The sequence below is a fragment of the Acipenser ruthenus genome, chromosome 24 (assembly GCF_902713425.1).
Source record: "Acipenser ruthenus chromosome 24, fAciRut3.2 maternal haplotype, whole genome shotgun sequence".
In the NCBI taxonomy this organism is placed as follows: Eukaryota; Metazoa; Chordata; class Actinopteri; order Acipenseriformes; family Acipenseridae; genus Acipenser; species Acipenser ruthenus.
The window spans coordinates 1,022,438-1,041,461 of record NC_081212.1 but is presented as its reverse complement, the minus strand read 5'-3'; the positions used below and the strand labels follow the sequence as shown (position 1 = coordinate 1,041,461).

At 42.7% G+C, this 19,024-nt stretch overlaps 1 protein-coding gene across 2 annotated transcripts; it reads right to left on the bottom strand.

Moving 5' to 3' along the window:
- Positions 1–13,249: 13,249 nt before the first annotated feature.
- LOC117964262 (small ribosomal subunit protein mS23-like) lies at positions 13,250–18,814 on the bottom strand. 2 transcript variants are annotated; one of them, XM_058998374.1, is made up of 5 exons: positions 18,610–18,814; positions 17,521–17,697; positions 15,817–15,894; positions 14,561–14,684; positions 13,250–14,034 (listed from the first exon to the last, which is right to left on the bottom strand). In XM_058998374.1, the coding sequence occupies exons 1-5, from the start codon at positions 18,651–18,653 to the stop codon at positions 13,873–13,875; spliced, it is 585 nt and encodes a 194-aa protein (XP_058854357.1). In that variant the 5' UTR covers positions 18,654–18,814; the 3' UTR covers positions 13,250–13,872. The 2 variants fall into 2 exon arrangements, with proteins under 2 accessions (XP_058854357.1, XP_034763156.2); XM_034907265.2 differs by having other exon boundaries at positions 13,250–14,031; positions 18,610–18,811.
- Positions 18,815–19,024: the final 210 nt, after the last annotated feature.

Genomic DNA, 19,024 nt, shown 5'->3' with positions numbered 1-19,024 from the left:
TTGTGTGAGTCGTGATGCCTAATAGCATATTCACTGGAGGAGTCTGCCCTGTCTTCAGAATGCAGCAAAACCAACACAGAACACGCAGGCGACATGACAAGGCAAGGGAGGGCAAGACAATATTGAAAAGCATCAAAGATCTTCACAAACAGATACTCAGATAAGTGCAATGCAAAGAGCTTGTCCAATAAACAGGTTTTTACCTCAAAGACAAACCTTAGGTGTGCAACAGGGCAGAGGCTGGGCGCAAACCAGCGAACCTGCAAGCAAGTGTCTTAACCACAATGCAAAGAGCCAGGCTCATCTGCATTAGTAAATATAGACCGTTTAACCTCATCTCATCTCCCAGACAGGTGAGAGAATCCGTAACGGCAGTGGGGTCTTGTGAGTGTCTGAATACCTCTGTTGGGTGAATCATTGAAGCAGGTATCGTTGAGTACCAAGGTTCAGACTTCCAACAGTGCACGGGAGTCTCTTTAGTGCATATGTCAGTCGGCATGATATCTGATTGATTGAATGATCTCTAGATCAGTAGAACAGATCCCAGTGTGTCCGGGAACAATGGGCAGAATGAACACGGACGCAGATCCCAGGCAGAGCAGGGACGACCACGGATAAGCCTGTCTGACCTTGGGAACGCAGGGCAGTCTGGATTAAAAGATGCGAGAGCAGCAGAAGAGAACAGAATGGAGAGGTGACAACCTGCGGGCCGCGCCGGTACTGAAAGGTTTCAATCGATATCATGTTACATTTCATTCTCTCTCTTCTGATATTTGCCATAGAAACAAGTTCTGCTTCAGCGTCCAATGTCATTATCAGCAGCTGCGCTTGCACTGGGGGATCGATAAGATGTCACACTGCGTCGATGATGTCACACACAAAAAAGAATGTCCAGCAAAAAGGGAGACAACAAACAAAAAAGTGCAAGTGATTCTGCTTATTCAGGATGCAATAAGTGCTGTCTTTATGTTTGTTTTAATATGTTCCCTGCTTCCCTGATCATCGTGTAGTTGAATAACTTGTTTGGAGTCTCGTACCTTCCTTCTAGTAATCAGTGCAGTCTGCAACACAAACCACAGAGCAATGTGCGAACACATGAGCTTCTTCACAAGGACTAGATAAACAGGAAAACAGAATGACTGGCACTGTATGGTATTTGGGGAGCTTTAAGGGAACGGTTTGTAAATAAAAAACCTGCACCATTAATAAGTTTAATTATTATTATTTGTGACTTACACAGACTTGGTTGTGTGAACTATGCATCAGCTGCAGAGTCATGTACAATGTCTCACCCGAAAGATGGAGCACAAGGAGGTTAAGTGACTGGCTCAGGGTCACACAATGAGTCAGTGCTTAAGCTGGGATTTGAACCAGGGACCTCCTGGTTACAAGCCCTTTTCTTTAACCACTGGACCACACAGCCTCCTGTATACAAATTATCAGATGAATACTGCAAGGCGTTGAGAAGTGAACAGCCTCACAAACTTCCACAGAAAAAGAGCCTAAAAAACAGTTCAGCTTGCATGCGACATGAAGTGCCGGTACGGACGCAGTTAGAAAATAAACATTTCCGTGGGTTTGGATAGCGGAGATGATCTCAGCAGCAGTCGAGTGAGACAGACTGCCTTAAACTTCCTCATTACTGATCCCCCCCACGGACACAGCAGCAAAATCATTCCTGACCAACATTACTATAACATTAACATCGGAGATGTATTCCCTGCAATGACACCTAGGTGGACAGAAGACGTATTGGACTGCTACTGCAGACAATTATTACAGCTGCTTGGGGGAACTGCCAGGGGTACCCCAAACTGTGAAGGAGCTGTCGGATTAATATGCCCGCTAACCTGGCCTGGCGCTGGGGCAGCACAGATTAATTTCTGCTCTAAATTTGGCCAGGCGGTTCTCAATAAAGCCCCGTCGCTAATGAAAACCTTTAAACCAGAGATCAGAAACACTCCACAGCCCTACAGGGGGGCACTGAAGCAATGACAGGAACCGGGCGGCTTGCCATTCTTCCTCATATAGTCCAATAAAACCTGACACACTGAAGCTGAGCTTTCCTGGTAGGCGAGGTTGGTCTTAACAGCTGCAGGTTTGCAATAAGAGTTCAATTCCAATTCGCTGGCGATTCAAATGTAATTAAGTAACTAGCATCTCATTTCTTTTTTAATCCATAGGAGATATTTCTGTTTAAGGATTTTATTAACCCTTTCATGCATGGCAACATCATAAGGGGACGGATTAAAAAAAAAAAAATTAAAAAAAACAGTCCTAGTTTTTTTGCATGACAGCCTCATATGAGGAATCGATATAAAACAATGAAAAAAAAAATACAACAAAAAAATAGATTTATTATGTGTCCAAAACTTAGAAAGTTCCATGACAAACATTTCGTTGAAAATGTTACCCTGGAAGTAAATCTTGGAAATTCGCCATGGGCAATCCATGCCGCTATTCCTATCAATGTGTCATTTGAATACACTCTGAATAAAACACAGTTTGAAATTCTGAAGTGGTTTGGACTGCTATTAAGAAAACCAGCAACAGCCAGTTTGAAAAAAAAAGACCTTAAAAAGACAGCCTTCAAATAACTCACGAGCTAAAGCTTTGCAAACAGAACTCTGTGATTAAATAAAAAGGAGAGAGGAACCGGCCTGTCAAAAGCCTGCTTTCTTTTAAGTGGAAGAGCAGCAACTGAAAGACAAAGAAACTCGGCAGCTGTTGATCTAGTGGGAGCAGGAACCTGAAGCAATTTCTCCTCGGGGCAGCTGTGTTCAGAGGCCAGGAGTCACGTATCACGTTTAATTTGAATTCATCGCCTGCCAAAAAGCACCGTGACAGGTTGCAGCCTGGTCACGTCAAAGCTGCCCATTAGGAACACAAAGGACAGGCTGGACCGGGTCAGCTGAACTGAGGAAGCCCTTTTAATTACAAAGGCAAAAAAAAACACCAAGCATGGTTTCCATCTCCCAGCCTCCTGCTCCAGACTGAACAACCCCAGCGCTTTGAACCCACAGCACACTGATTGACTTGGATTATAAAGAAGAGACTGGAGTTTGGAGAGTTTCTTGTTCATTTTACAAAAAAAAAAAAAATAGAAGCACACTGTAAATACACTTTGTTTAATCCGAGTATAATTAATAAGCCAATACAAATATACTTCATTTTCAGTCTTGTTTGCTATGTGAAATACATTTTGACTTGGCTGGCCGCCATATTAAATAGTCTTCTGTATTTAAATGCACTTTGCTAAGACAGCGATTCTCCAGCAATAGCAGTGATAGCAATAAATCCTCTCAAAACTATGAAGCCGCGGTTAATAAGAATGAATTGTCACAGACCAAACAAAATGGTCATTACCTGTCAGCAATCCACAGTGTTCAAGGGCAGTGCAGCTCAGTGATCGCTGTTACTCAACAGCACGAGCAGGCTGCTCCACAAGAAAAAACAAACACTAAACCTCTTATGTTTATTTTATTTTTTTGGAGGGATTGAAGTTCAATTCTACCCTGCCACAAATTCCACAAACTGCTTGTGAACTGGTGACCAGAACAGGAAACTGAACACACACACACACACACAGTGTCACTGATAATGAGAGAGAGGACATACACACACAGTGTCACTGATAATGAGAGAGACACACACACACACACACACACACACACGTTTACTGGTTTGTTACCCAGCTGGTCTGTAGATTAATTTAAAGGACGTTGACAACAATCACATTTCCTGCTTTAAAAATCGAGCCTAACTAGTGTATCGAACCACGAGAAACCACAACAAGAAATCAACCAATCACTGTTGAGATTTTGTCATAATTCCAGTAAATGCCAGTGTTTGTAGATCACATGACAGAATGTCTAAAACAACACTTGTATATATTGAACAGCAGTTCCTTAGTACATGTTTATAATAAATAATACACTGTGTGAGTGTCTCTTATTAGAAACAGAAGCCCAATCATTTCACACAAGCTTGTGCAGGCAGGACTCAGGCTGCACATGATGACATCACTCATAAGATTATTATTATTATTATTTATTTCTTAGCTGACACCCTTATCCAGGGCGACTTACAATTGTTACAAGATATCACATTATTTTTACATACAATTACCCATTTATACAGTTGGGTTTTTACTGGAGCAATCTAGGTAAAGTACCTTGCTCAAGGGTACAGCAGCAGTGTCCCCACCGGGATTTGAACCCACAACCCTCTGGTCAATAGTCCAGAGCCCTAACCACTACTCCACACTGCTGCCCATAAGATGACATCACTCATAATATGACATCACTCATAAGACACACATCTTATTAACATACAGCATGAGCGGCTGGAGTACAGCACTGATCATGCGATGGTGGAGAAGGACAGAGCTTGAGCTAGCAGACATTGTAGGAGTCTAACTGGTCCTTATAAAGGTTTGCCACAGTATTTTAGCATGGTATGTTTACAGTTTATCCATTATTTTTCCCATGGCCGTACTGTGCCTTTACCAGAGTTTACCCTGGTTATTAAAATGCTTTACCATACCTCGCTATTCTTTACAATGCTTACCTGTGCTTTACTGTGCTTTATTACACTTTGCTGTGCTTTTACTGTGGAAAACGAAAAGGGCTGTCTAGTATCTAAATGGTTAAAAGCAGGGATGCTGGCCACGAAACTAGAGGGAGAAAAAAACAACAACAAAAAAAACCCAAAGTGTTTTTCTTTGTTTTCCCTGTTATTTTTCTTTCCTTGTTGTCAACCAGCAGGTGCTCTTGAAGATGCGGTTATGGCAACAATATAAATGACAGATAATTACTTTTGTGACAACATGCCAATTAAATTAGACTCAGCAGAATAACATAATGACAATTTGTTATGCTCTGGTGAGCAATAACATACCAATCATAATTAAACGCTATGACCGAAATAGCAAGCTGCTCAGCACCAAAAATATAACCCTGTTTCCCTGTCTCTGCACAATATTATAGGCTTGGGCATGACTAATGTCAGGAGGGTAATAGCATTAGAGCACAGCGGAAACAGTAGAGGCTATGTTTATGAAGAAATCCTTTTCTACAAAAACACATAGAAAGAAAAAAAAACCACAAGAGCTATGGCTCACTGGGTGCCATTTCATTTCCAGGTTTAGCGGTTTCAACAAAAAAAACGCTCTCCGCTTTGTTTTCCAAGACAGAGCGCTATTAAGAGCAAACAAACACTGCATGTCAGACACGGTCATTTTGTTGCTGGGATTTGTTTACATCCGCCAGGGTTTAACAAGATCTGCAGAAGCAGTGGCACTCTGATACTCTCAGTTTGTAACGGGGGATCGTACAGAACGCATCACGTAAATAACAGCCAGATGAACAAGGAATTTAACATTAACATCAAGGTTGCAGGCAGCAGCGTCTCCACCCTGCCTCTAGCAGTGTTCAATAAAGCTGCTGTTTTCTGTTCAGTTGCATTGCCAGTGTTGGTGCTGCCAATATTGAGCCCACACCTCAAAACTGCTACAAAAGCCTCTGGTGGTATGGTATGATATTGAGCTCCTGGGCAGAAGTTTACAATGTGAATCTCACACATAAGATCCAAACCAATGACCAGCTCACACTCCAGATCACAGCTGTCCAGCATTTCTGGTTAGAAGATCCAAGGAGTTTTAATAGAGCCATACTGAATTTTCATCCTCTGGTGGTCTGTAGAATGCAGTAGGAAGCAGGCTTTTAGGAGCATGCAACAAGGGGTTAATTACGAATGCACACATGAGTTGGCATAACAAAGAAGCAATAGGACAATAAAACATGGTTTTTTTTTTCGTGCCTTATAAAATACTGCCTATTGATGTTCTTGTCGGATGGATTATTTGTCTGCAAAGATGCATGATCAGGAGCTAACCTGGGAAGGCAGGGAAAAGACAGGGTTTCACACAGCGATCTGGGTACAGGAGTACCGTGGGTGCCAATCTATTCAAAGGCTCATTTTCAGCTTTGATTAGATTTTTTAAAAAGCAAGCTTAAGCAAAAGCCTATTACATGCAATTTGCGCTTATTATAAAGCTATTTCGCAAGGATTAATTATGGGGCAATTATTTGGAATACTATCGTATGAGAGGTTAGCTGCAGGTGACACAAACCGGAGGGGATGCAGCCTGCATTACCAGACTCGTGCATTTTAATACTGTTTGAATGAACCAGCCGGGAGAGTAAATTACATTGACCCCAATAGACACAAGCCAGGCAAAGAACTGGAGGCCTTTTTAATTGTTTCCACTATCAATTATGACAAAGCTGTCTATACAGAAACATGCCACAACAGTAGAGTAATGTGCTGTGCAGTATAGCACAGTATTGGAAACAAAACATTCACCTGCGAGAGAGATATATAAAACTGTTTTCATTTCATTTGTGATAGCACCTTCAGGCCCGGTTTGTCTGTGTTAAATATATCAAATGAATAAGGTTTAAAAAGCAGTGTAAAAATGAGTTGATTTAGCACACATTAGATAGACAGAGAGAACAGAGAATTCAAAAACAGCAAACAGCTCTATGTCCGAGGAGAATCAGGATCCAATGAAGAAAAAAACTGAAAACCCACGATTTTAATTAATTAGCGACAAATGTTTCGGCCAGGTAGACTGATGTTGTTTAAAAGTTGTGGCGAATTATTAAAATTTTCAGTTTATATCCAGGGTGATTAGAAAGTAAGTTTACCACCTCAACGCACATATCAACGCACTTACTTTCTAATCGCCCTGGATATCTAGATATATAGTTTATGTATATATATATATATATATAACATTGGGACTGTAGGGTATAGGGTGAACATGACATGGTAGAGTTCTGTCTCCATGACGACCCTGGTGAACATGACATGGTAGAGTTCTGTCTCCATGACGACCCTGGTGAACATGACATGGTAGAGTTCTGTCTCCATGACGACCCTGAGGCCACACCCGCTCATCAGCTCAGCACTATACAGCACTGACTGCAAGTTGACACAAAGCTGCACGTTGTTTTAAAACATTTCCGTAGAGGGAAAGTGAAAAGGCAAACCCTTCACTGCTCGCTAAATGCACCCTACACGTCCAAACGTGGCTTGGCATTGCCTGTGCCCGTGTCTGGGCCGGAATCAGATCGTGTCTGCTTCACTTCCACAACAGAATGGTGCCCAGATGATGTCATATTCTCGAGAGGCGTTTGGCTGTTCGGAACAGGGGGAGTGGCTGACTCAAGGAGTGGGGTTGGTCCGTACAGAACACCCCGAAAAGACCCCCAGAGACCGATCTCCACTTGATGCATGTATGGGGTTTGAAGAGGATTGCGAAAATGTAGAACAACCTTGGGGGGGGGAACATGTGTTAGCTAATGAGCTAGTCAATAAAGTCACTATCCTTTTATGGCTTTTATTGAAATGTTATTAAGTACAAACCAAAAATACAATTTTTTTTTTTTTATAATATTGATACATCATCCCACCAATATTAAAAATCGTATTCAAAATGTCCTATTTAACTTGCATGTTGGTGTTTGATGTTACAGTAAATATGGTTTTAATTGTACAACTGAAAACCAATATAAATATATTAAAGAAAACTGTAACCTCTTCATACATTGAAAAATATATGAATTCTATTTTACATAACAAAATCTTCAGTATTTTTTATAATACTGTCTACGAATAATATATTTTGTGGCATTTACAGCAGGCGGGTTTTGGAGAGAAGCAGGGGACCTCGATGTCAATCACCCAGAGGACCACGTGACAAGCACTCCATCAACTGTCACTGGAATTCTTACTGCTATTATTATTATTATTATTATTATTATTATTATTATTATTATTATTATATTTAGTTTATAATGAAAAATTGAGCTCCATTTTTTTTCACTTTAACCAGGAAAAAAAACAAAACAAAAACACAAACTAAACGTTTTTTCTGTGTTTTAAATTACCACAAACGCCCACCCCCGGTGTGTCCATCAATTTGCCACGGATGCTAATTTCCATTACCACACATACATACACAACGCTGTCATGTGCGCCCTGCCTGTGCTACTTAATGGAGACAGATTAGATAGCACTGCCACCTAGTGGCCGGGGAAAGGAGCGTCACCTCCTAATGCAGTCGAAACTCACAGAGCTCCAGGGCATTACTCAACAGTGACAATCGATATTTCATCATTGGCAGCGCTCAGAACCGGATTGCTGGTCCTGGGAATTGCGAGTGCGCTCACCGCGGACAGCTAGAATCACTTTTTTTTCAGAAAGCCTCGCAAGCTGCATGGGATCATTATTATTAATGCCCAGGCTTAACAAACAGCGAGAGGAATAAAGCGAGAGAAAACGTGACATTATCCATACACCCTTACCTGCACCCATTAGTTAAAGATTTCATTACCAAGACACATTCTCAGGCATTTCACCCTGTACTCTTTCCAGTCTTTTCCATTTCACCCTCAACAAGCTCATTTAAAACTGCTTCTCGCTGCACCCCTCTGATCCTCGGAGCATTCAGGGGCTCTGGATAGTATTCACCCCTACACAATAATAAAGCAATAGAAAACAAGATAGAATAATAAAAATAAATACAAAGATCAACGTGAGCCCCAGTTCACAGGTGCTCCCTCTGCAGAAACTGAACCCTTGTGTACAGTACCCAGGCCAGACGGTTTCTCCGGGGCAGGGAAGGCTGATAAAGTACGGGTTCATTATAAAAGCTTCTGGAAACGCTGGGACTCCAGATAAAAGCAGCCTGTCAAAAACACTGACAAACCAACACGTTAGTTCACTCTTATACTGGCGAATGCAAGAGCTGTCAGTCAAAACGATTGACAGCGCAGATCCTTATCAGATATTATACAGGCAATACCATTCTAAAGCATTTTCATAAATTTCAGGCCTTTCATTCACAGGGTAATACAGGAGAGGAGCTATCCCGGTGACTGACATATTAATAATATTGAGACAATGATAACAACACAAATAAAACTAAACAATGCAAACTATTCATTTACTTACCTAAACAGAGTAAATTAAACAGCCAGACAGCAAATTAAATGGGGGAATAAATGCATCTTTATATGAGGCTATTTACTTCTTCCATGTGTCCTATATAAAAGACTAGAAGAGTTTTTTTCCCCCACATGAGGAGGTCACTGTGCATGAAAAGGGTTAAGAACATGCAAACCACAAGAGAAGTCCACTGCATCTCCAAAGACAGGCTCTCCAGTGAGCGGTGCCCGTGCTTTACGAAGGCATTAGCGGGTGAGCGTTGCTCATTTTAAAAGCTGCCCACCTCCCCCGTGTTTACACTGAGGCTGATGGAAGGTCAGGTCTATCACACTCTGAAAGCAGCAGGAGTCCTGACACACATGATAATGAGCCGGGTATACTGCAGCAACAGGAGAGGATCAGCAAAGAATCACTGAGCCAACGCAACACACATTTCAGTACAAAAATAAAAACACATGCATATGGTTTTAAAAACTGTACACTTACTCAGAATTCACTTACCATGTTTCCAAAACTCCTATCTCTTCTCTACAATCTGTACAGTAAAAGCACAGCACAGTGAAAGCATGGTAAAGCAGTGGGAAGCATTGTAATACCCAGAGGCTTATGGTAGACCATATAAAAAATAAAAAATTATGGTACAGTATTGTAAATGCATAGAATAACCATGACAAAGCTTGAGGAGACCTGCATGAGAGAAGATCTACTGTGCAGCAAACACTGTGATGAGTCTGCAAGGACTTGACATTGTTCTGCTGATAACAGAAACACATTCAAAACAAGGAGGACAGACCCAGGCGGGTAGACGTTATAAAACATTCTCTTTTTATCATGCACCCTGTTTGAAGAGACCACGAAGGCCCTCCCTGCTCAATGGATAATACCGTGCCGCTCACAGTAATATTAAATGGCTGGCGCTGTCTCAGCTGGCAGCGTTTGTGAAAACGGTCAGCTTTTATGGCTGCTTTATTCCAGCAAAGGGAAGCAGGCGGTTTGCTCAATTGATCTCAACAGCTTAACAAGACACTTCTGGTTTTGTTTTCTTTTTTTATTCAAGGTTAATACAAAATGTAGCATGCATCAGACTCGATTAAAATAGTTCAAATGAATCTGTAGCATGCCAAAGTGGACAAGCAGAATTTCCTGTGTACAGCAGCTGAAACCCAGGACCTTTCTCATTGCCAGAGCGGTATACAAACTGGGCTGAAACGAGATGGGCTGGACTACCCCCAATTATATAACTCGTACCAACAGCTTTTGAAACCTATACCCCACCGCTGGTCCGCACCAAGTGACCAGACACTGCAACGCACTTCCAAGCTTCAAACTGGACAATCTGGATGAGAAGTGAATAAAAATACCTGCAGATTGAGCACAATCAGATGTTTAATACCAGGGTCTTTAACTGGCGTTTAGTTCTTTTTAAGTAGCATTCATCAATGCACTGCAATGGACACAGGCTCTCTGTGCTATTTGTGAAAGCAAGACTCAAGGCTCGGAAATGAACGTCATCCTCATCCGCACAAGTCATAAAGTCATGACGTCATCACTGCCGGTGAACCCTGGGGCAACTAGGAGGGTTTAAAAATAACCATACACTTAGTGGCATTGAAGCCATCAAGCATGTTCATGGTGAACAGAGAGAGCACAGGCGTGATGCAAGATTAGTCACTGCATTACTCAGACAGGTGTGAATACACACTGGCTGCTTGGTTTAAAGGAACGAGGAGTGTCAACAGCAGAACCTAAATATAGACCTCATCCCAGCAGGGGCAGGGGCATCATGACAGCTCTAAGGTGGTATACGACATTGCCACTCTCATTATTATTATTACTATTATCATCATTATTCATCACAAATGTGCAAACAGTAAAACACTTGCAGAGGATCATACATTAAGTTGTTCCAAGAAGCAGCTTTGTACTGTATATTGAGCATCAGAAGAAACGTATCACTTATATTTGGATAAAATTAATGTGATTGAAGAATGACAAACTCTGTTTTAGGGCAGGTGCACTGACTTTTTATTGTGCCGATTAAGAATTGACATCATGAAGATGCTGCAAAATGATCTGTCGATCTCGGGCAGGTGTTGTGACTCTTGGTCTCCCCAGTTGGTGGCTCTGTCATTGACAGAGTGTGTCTGGTTATACCGTCTCGCCAGGTTTGAAATCACTGGCTGTGAGCACCCAAGACGGCGAGCCACAGCGTGCTGCCCTAGTCCAGCCTCCGACATGCCGATCGCACGAAGGCGCTGCTCTCTCGACAGACGTGGCATATTGTTTGTTTTTTTTTCTGTGATTTTCTTTATTGCTTTTATTCAAGCTTGCAATTCAACAGCTGCAATCACTCCATATCCAGTGTCCAATCAACGGTCTCACTAATTAGGTGATTAAGCGCATCTGCTTGAGTCAGAGTCACTCAGGCATGTCATGGTCAAGGATGAATGATCGAGGGATTAAAAAGAAACCAAAAAGATTTCCTCAATGTCCATTTATATACCTTATTTTTTGCTACAGAAGTAGCTGTGACAAGTATCTCCCGCTACCTGGAGCAAACTCTTCCATGAAGTACTAGGACTGTTTATTTATTTTTTTGTTGTGTCCTTGTCACCTTGAAACGTTTAACAAACAGACTAACGAGAAATAATTCCAAAAGCGCGTCAGTTTTTCAGTAAGAAAAAAAAGAAAAAAGAACTGATGTGCTCACCATCATCAGTAGTGTCTTTAGAAGTGCCATCGCCTCTTTCAAAAAGCAAAGGGCATTTTATTTCACGATGGAGCGATCCGCTGTATTCCCCCGCTTCCAGAGAGTAACATTATTATCTGTCTGTGCTTTTATAACCAGCCTCCTCACAGAAATGACTCTGCTTTATCCCAGACCAGATTGCTTTCCAGCCAATTGTACTTCCCACTTTATCAAATCGCAGCCTCCATTATGGAGGGACATTGCATCAGGTAATACCGGGGCTGAAAAGGTATCAAGGATGGAAACGTATTTAAAAGAAAAAAAAACAACCAGAAGCAAATAGGACAAACTGCAAGAAGGTCATAGTCTTCAACAGGAGACTGGCATGATCTCTGATCTGTCTTTTGTTGGGGGAGAAATAAGCTAGAGCTGCACAACAGGCTATTCAAACATGACAAATAGCAGCACTCTTTCTGTATCAAGTGCTGGTGCTACAGCAAGCTCAGTGAATCAACAGCTTCTTTTCAAAGACACATCCAGTGGCCCCGCGGTGTCCTCATGAAGGATATTGCTCATGTTTCTTTTTTTATTTCCATACCCTCTATGAAAAGTGTTTTGTTTGGGGTGTCGTGTAACGCGACTACATCAGACTTGCCCCTTTCATACGCTCCACAAACAGGACCTCAGCCCATCATCATGAACACTACAGACACTTAACCCTTTGAGAGCCGCAGCAGAGTACAGTAAAGACACTGCTGGTTGCACCTCAGAAGGGCGGTATTTTGGCATCTCTAGGCCGTCTTACTTTAGGTTTACATTTCTGCAGCTTTAATAGATATTTAATGAAAGAATGCACAAGATACCACATGCATTGCACCCCTTACAAGCGCAGCACATGTGCAGTGTTTTACATTTGTTTACACACACCTCAAGCAACCCACGGCCAGTTCTGGAAACCTGCAGCTCTTGTCAGTTGAAAACAAAAGCCCCTCTTGTTCACATCAATCCTCTTCCTTGTCTGCGAGCATCTCATCCTCATTTAATCCTCATCGCTGACACAATGGGACATTCCATCACTCTTCCCTCTGACCACAAAGGGACCAGAAATTGGCAACTGTAAGAACGAACACGGCGCTGAAGAGATAATGTCATTTCCGAATAATACACGTTTCACCAGGCGACTCTTCAGAGAGTCATAAAGCTGTATGATTAAACAAGGCCGACGCGCGACAAGGCCATTGTTCGAGTTCGATAATGCTGACAGGCCTTGTGAATCATCCTTCGTGTCCACTGAGGTTCAAAGGCCAGTCTTAGAGGAGCGATAAGCAAAAGCTTTTAAAAGCCATTTTCTTAAGCATTGTCATGTTGGATCAGAGCTGCTCATCTACCAGACCTTGGACACCAATCAGAATGCATAAGATTTTAACAGTAACAGATTGTCCTAGCACACGTGTAAACACAGCATAACACCGAATAATCTCACCCTCACAGACCTGCAGGGGAGGTACTGTATTCAGGAACAACAGATCAACAAGCAGACACGGGCAGGAGCTTAGCATTTTATTTATTTGACAAGATGCAATGCAACTTACAGTAAAAGAAGAATTGCTGCAGCAGTACTGAAATTTAATTCGGCTTTTTCAGATGTCCGTGGAGAGAGTTAAGGCAGATGCAAAAAACTAAATTCAGTAATTGTTTAACCTTCTAGGAACCACTGTAAAATACATTAAATCAGTCTCCAGTTGCACGAAAAAATATGCTGTCATATTCAGCGGCCCCTATTAGGGCTAGCTGTCGTGCCCGAGCTCAGTCCATGCAGTACAGGAATGCCTCTTTCCACCTGATTAATCACATGGAGGATTCCCAGAATGGTCCTACTGTCTGTCCCCACCACAATCACATGGTCTCCTCAATGACAGGCAGGAGCTCTCTGTGGTTGTGTGGGATCAGAGGACTTGAGCCCCAACCATTCATAGAACAGGAACAGAGAGGAATGAAACTGCAGATCCGAGCGCGCCAGGTGGAATTGATCGAACAGAGAGGTCTGTACCTTTCTTAGAGAGAAGCACTGAAGTACTGAACAGAGCCCAATGGAAGCACAGCCACAGTTACCATCCACAGACCTCACTCTGCTCCCCGCCCTGGTATGAGGTGTTGGGGGAGGAGGATTACTGAGTTGTGGCAGGATCTCGTGTGGTCTCTGTCTGCTGCTTCTCTCGGTGTTCCTGCTGCAGCTCCTGCAGCATGTCCTTCAGTCTCATTTCCAGCACAGGGTCCCTGCTCTCTGCTTCAGGAGAAACTGAAACTCCGGGCGACTGCAGCGCCATCTGCTGACACAAAAAAATATTTATAAAACAAGCGGCCCTGGACTCGCAGAGAGCCTTCGCACGCATTTTGCCCTGGCATCGCTCGAGACTAAGGTGGATGAGGATGGGGTCCGTGTGGAGACTTGGGTCACTCCTAACTTGCTGCGTGAAAGTACAAGAGCAGGCAGTGGGATAGGGGGCTCAAGTGTTTTACGTAAAACAGAAGCGATGAAGTTAACGTTTAATTAATAAATTGAACATACTGTACTTAACTCCAGGAACAAGCCCTACAAATCAGAAATGACCTGAACAATGAGCAAAAATACAACGCAGCACGTTCAGACCAACATGGAAAGATCTTGGAGGGGAAGGTCATTCTACGGCTATCGCAGCCTGGGGACGACTGATGCAAAAAAGGGAAAAAAAGATACAAGATGGTTTTTATATTGTCCCTATTGAGAACCTGGTGTATGTGGCTCGACAGAGGGCTAATGCCTCATGAAGCAATTCCTAGCGTTTTTGCACAGTGTAAATAACCTGTTATACTAACAGTGGCTCCTCCTCGTCTTCGCAGTACTATCCCTTCAGCAAGGAGAGCCTTCGCTGTCTCTTCAAACAGCTTCTCCTCATCCAGGTCCCCAGTCTTCTCCAGCTCTTGATGCTTCTCTATGAACCTGGATGTGGGGGGAACGGGGGAACATGACTGCATTCATTTCCAGATATTGCTGCTGACTTATCAAGCTCCATATAACCTTGCAGGGATGGAAATAAGCATACAACGGAATTGAGATGGATTATATATTTAAAAATTATGCTTTCTTTGATACAGCTTTTAGGTATTACAGCGCTTGTACACTGTTCTGTATTGCTTCACCGCTACAGTCTTACTACCATCCCTGCCTTGCTCCAAATGATATCTTAAACTTCTGACTCCTTATGATGCTGGCGCTTTGACCCTACCAGTATCCAGAGGCTTCATTCTTCGAGAGAGTACCTTCCATATGCAACTCTCTAACCAGGGATATAAAGGGCTCTGGCACTGGTGTCTATTTTTAAGTCTTTCTATCTGTCTTTTATTACTTTGTTTGCTCTGCTGGTCACATAGTTATAGGGCAGAGCACTACAAAGACTGCGACATAGCATTATACGAGTTGGCTTTGTATTGCAATGCATTGCATTGTATTGTATTGCATGGTCTGGTTAAAGCTCCTGAAAGCCAGCGAGATCAGAATCCAAGATAGGTCCTGCTGCGGACCCTGGACACTGATCAATAGTGTAGTGTAGTGTGGCAGACACAGAGGCAAAGACAGGGATACTGCTGTAATGAAAAGCCCTCTCCTGTACTGCATGGAAGCTAATCCACTGCTGGAGGCTGTAACCTCCCTTCAGCTCCCGCTAAACCTGCCCACCAGCAGATCCAACACAGCCTGATCCAGCTCTCCCGGGAAATTAGTTCAGCTGAACCACACCGAGCGCCAAGAATAGCCTTAAGGAGGACATGAGCTCCCATCAGGATCCGAGCAGAAAACAAACAGGAATGCAGCTGCCTTGTTTATCAGTGTGGAATTGTGGGGCACAAGAATTAACATCATTTATACCAAGCATGGGTTCAAGGTACATCAATAACTATAAGTTCATTTATTGCCACAGAACGTGCTTGTGGGGCTATCCATTCTGCACCAGGAAGTTAGATTAGTGTTGGGGGAAAGAAATCACCAATACTGTGTGCTAGCGTGTCAACGTTGCTATAAAATTCTAGTATTAATACTGTTCGCAATTTCCTATGTGTATAAATCAGTGTCTTACCTTTGGCTTGTGGAAACAAAATTAGCTTTTGTGAGATCAAAAGCTCGCGGGCCATTTCCATAAACTTCATAGAATTTCCTGAAAAAGACAGAAAAACATATATATAAAATTATTATTTTTTATTTAAGAACAGTGTCTCTTGTGCATTCCATACATGTTTGCTTTTTATTTTCTCCCATTGCACAGCTGTAAAGCCACAGACCGACAGCGACATCCTGTGGCATATAGGGGAATTACAGAACCCTCCAACCTGTAGACCAGAATCTCCTAATCGTTTGAGATGGGGCACTGCCTTTGTGCTCAGACCACAACCAGCTGGAGACCAAATCATCTGCATTTACACAACAAACTACACTGGTACGTCAAATACTATTTCAATGAAGCTCACTGTCTTGATCCCTTTAAAAGGAGTTCAAACAAGGATATTACATCTATGTATCCAAGACAAGTGGTGGTTGTTTTGGCTGGTGCTCCCAAATTGTTTCATGTGCTACACTGCTCTGAATGTGCTTTATTACAAGGTGCAGGCTACACTGCTCTGAATGTGCTTTATTACAAGGTGCAGGCTACACTGCTCTGAATGTGCTGTATTACAAGGTGCAGGCTACACTGCTCTGAATGTGCTTTATTACAAGGTGCAGGCTACACTGTGCTCTGAATGTGCTGTATTACAAGGTGCAGGCTACACTGCTCTGAATGTGCTTTATTACAAGGTGCAGGCTACACTGCTCTGAATGTGCTGTATTACAAGGTGCAGGCTACACTGTGCTCTGAATGTGCTTTATTACAAGGTGCAGGCTACACTGTGCTCTGAATGTGCTTTATTACAAGGTGCAGGCTACACTGCTCTGAATGTGCTTTATTACAAGGTGCAGGCTACACTGCTCTGAATGTGCTTTATTACAAGGTGCAGGCTACACTGTGCTCTGAATGTGCTTTATTACAAGGTGCAGGCTACACTGTGCTCTGAATGTGCTTTATTACAAGGTGCAGGCTACACTGCTCTGAATGTGCTTTATTACAAGGTGCAGGCTACACTGTGCTCTGAATGTGCTTTATTACAAGGTGCAGGCTACACTGTGCTCTGAATGTGCTTTATTACAAGGTGCAGGCTACACTGCTCTGAATGTGCTTTATTACAAGGTGCAGGCTACACTGCTCTGAATGTGCTTTATTACAAGGTGCAGGCTACACTGTGCTCTGAATGTGCTTTATTACAAGGTGCAGGCTACACTGTGCTCTGAATGTGCTTTATTACAAGGTGCAGGCTACACTGCTCTGCATGTGCTGTATTACAAGGTGCAGGCTACACTGTGCTCTGAATGTGCTTTATTACAAGGTGCAGGCTACACTGCTCTGAATGTGCTTTATTACAAGGTGCAGGCTACACTGCTCTGAATGTGCTTTATTACAAGGTGCAGGCTACACTGCTCTGAATGTGCTGTATTACAAGGTGCAGGCTACACTGCTCTGAATGTGCTTTATTACAAGGTGCAGGCTACACTGCTCTGAATGTGCTTTATTACAAGGTGCAGGCTACACTGCTCTGAATGTGCTTTATTACAAGGTGCAGGCTACACTGTGCTTTATTACAAGGTGCAGGCTACACTGCTCTGAATGTGCTTTATTACAAGGTGCAGGCTACACTGTGCTTCATTACAAGGTGCAGGCTACGCTGCGCTCTGAAGCAGTGCTGGTGCTTACGCTCTCACTGTGTCCTCCTTGTACAGGATTTCAGGCACCTTGTCCACTACCTTCCCGAATCTTGCGATCGGCTTCTGATAGACAGGCTCTTTCTTTGGTGGGAAGGCCGCGTAGACGTCATACCAGATGGGCTTGTCTGCATCCTTAACAACCCCAGCCCGCATCAAATCACGCACCCTGAAACACAGCGATAAAGATAAAAACAAAAGAAAATCACATGGAAGTGGTTAGCTTGCCGTCCTGTGCCTGGTTCACTACTTTGTTTCTGTGAGTTGTTCAATTCTACTGGGGAGCCTGTGCAAGTACAGCAGGTCTCAATCCAAAAACAAGACTCCTATTGAATAGCAGCATTCTAGGGTTTAACAGCAGTCCGATTAGCTACAGTGCACTATAGGTAACAAGCTCAGGTGCATCGTATTCAACTCATAGTAAAACCAGGAGTGGGTAAAACTGCTGTGCAATAGGAGTCTTATTGCCATCGCTGCTGCACTCCAGTTTGCTGTTGTCACAGTAATAAAGGCATGTTGTACAGGGATTTCTGCAAGCGCCGTGCTATGATAACAGCAATGAGACGGGCTGAATGAATAGCATGCAATCCTGCCTCGCGCAGAGATACCTTTACCAACACCACTGTAAGGTTGATAAAGAGAGCGGGGCGGCTGGGATAAACTCCTTTTTTATTTAAATAATTTTGCATAAGGTCAGTCACTTAATCTGTTCCAAGCAGAACAGTTGTGCAAAATATATAATTTTGTAAACCGCACCCTGGTGTGTTTATCTGAAAAGGAACGAGCCTATGTGTGTCAAACGTATACATAACATTCTGGGCATGAAGTGATAATATATCTTCTCAAAACACTGACGTTATCAAACACCTTCACATTGTCAAAACTCCTCTTAACGACGCAACTAAAGGGAACTGAAGCGACTAAACAACACAAATCGAAGCTCGTTAAGATTTATTTTGACATGAATTCATTCTTGAAGGTTGTACTTGGTGTATTACCCTTAACCGCCTCTGCTCGAAAGTCTAAACTTGAAGTCTTTAAAGAAAACAACGACTTTCCGATACGTTGCAATTCTGCCTACCTTGTAAATACAGTCCCGAATTTCTCCAGCCTACTGCCTGCCATTTCTAAATGCACCCGGGCTCCGCTCCCTCGTTTGCTTTATATAACCCGGACTCTGCGGTATTACATTGAGAAGCTGCGTCCTTCACTGACACACAACACGCCGCTCATGCGATCAACTTTGAACTGGAAGCGGAAACGAGGGCGGCCACTGCAGCCCAACAGACAGACCAGGGAGAAGAAAAAAAATCAGTGTCGACTCCGTGTACGCGCATGCGCGAGAAGAAGAGCACACTATCAATAGAGAATTAATTAATATTGTCAATATATTCTATTTTTGTGATAATAATAAAAAAGTTTGTTATTGTCTCTGTTACTCATTTAACACCACGCCGATTTCTTTTTATATATATATATATATATATATATATATA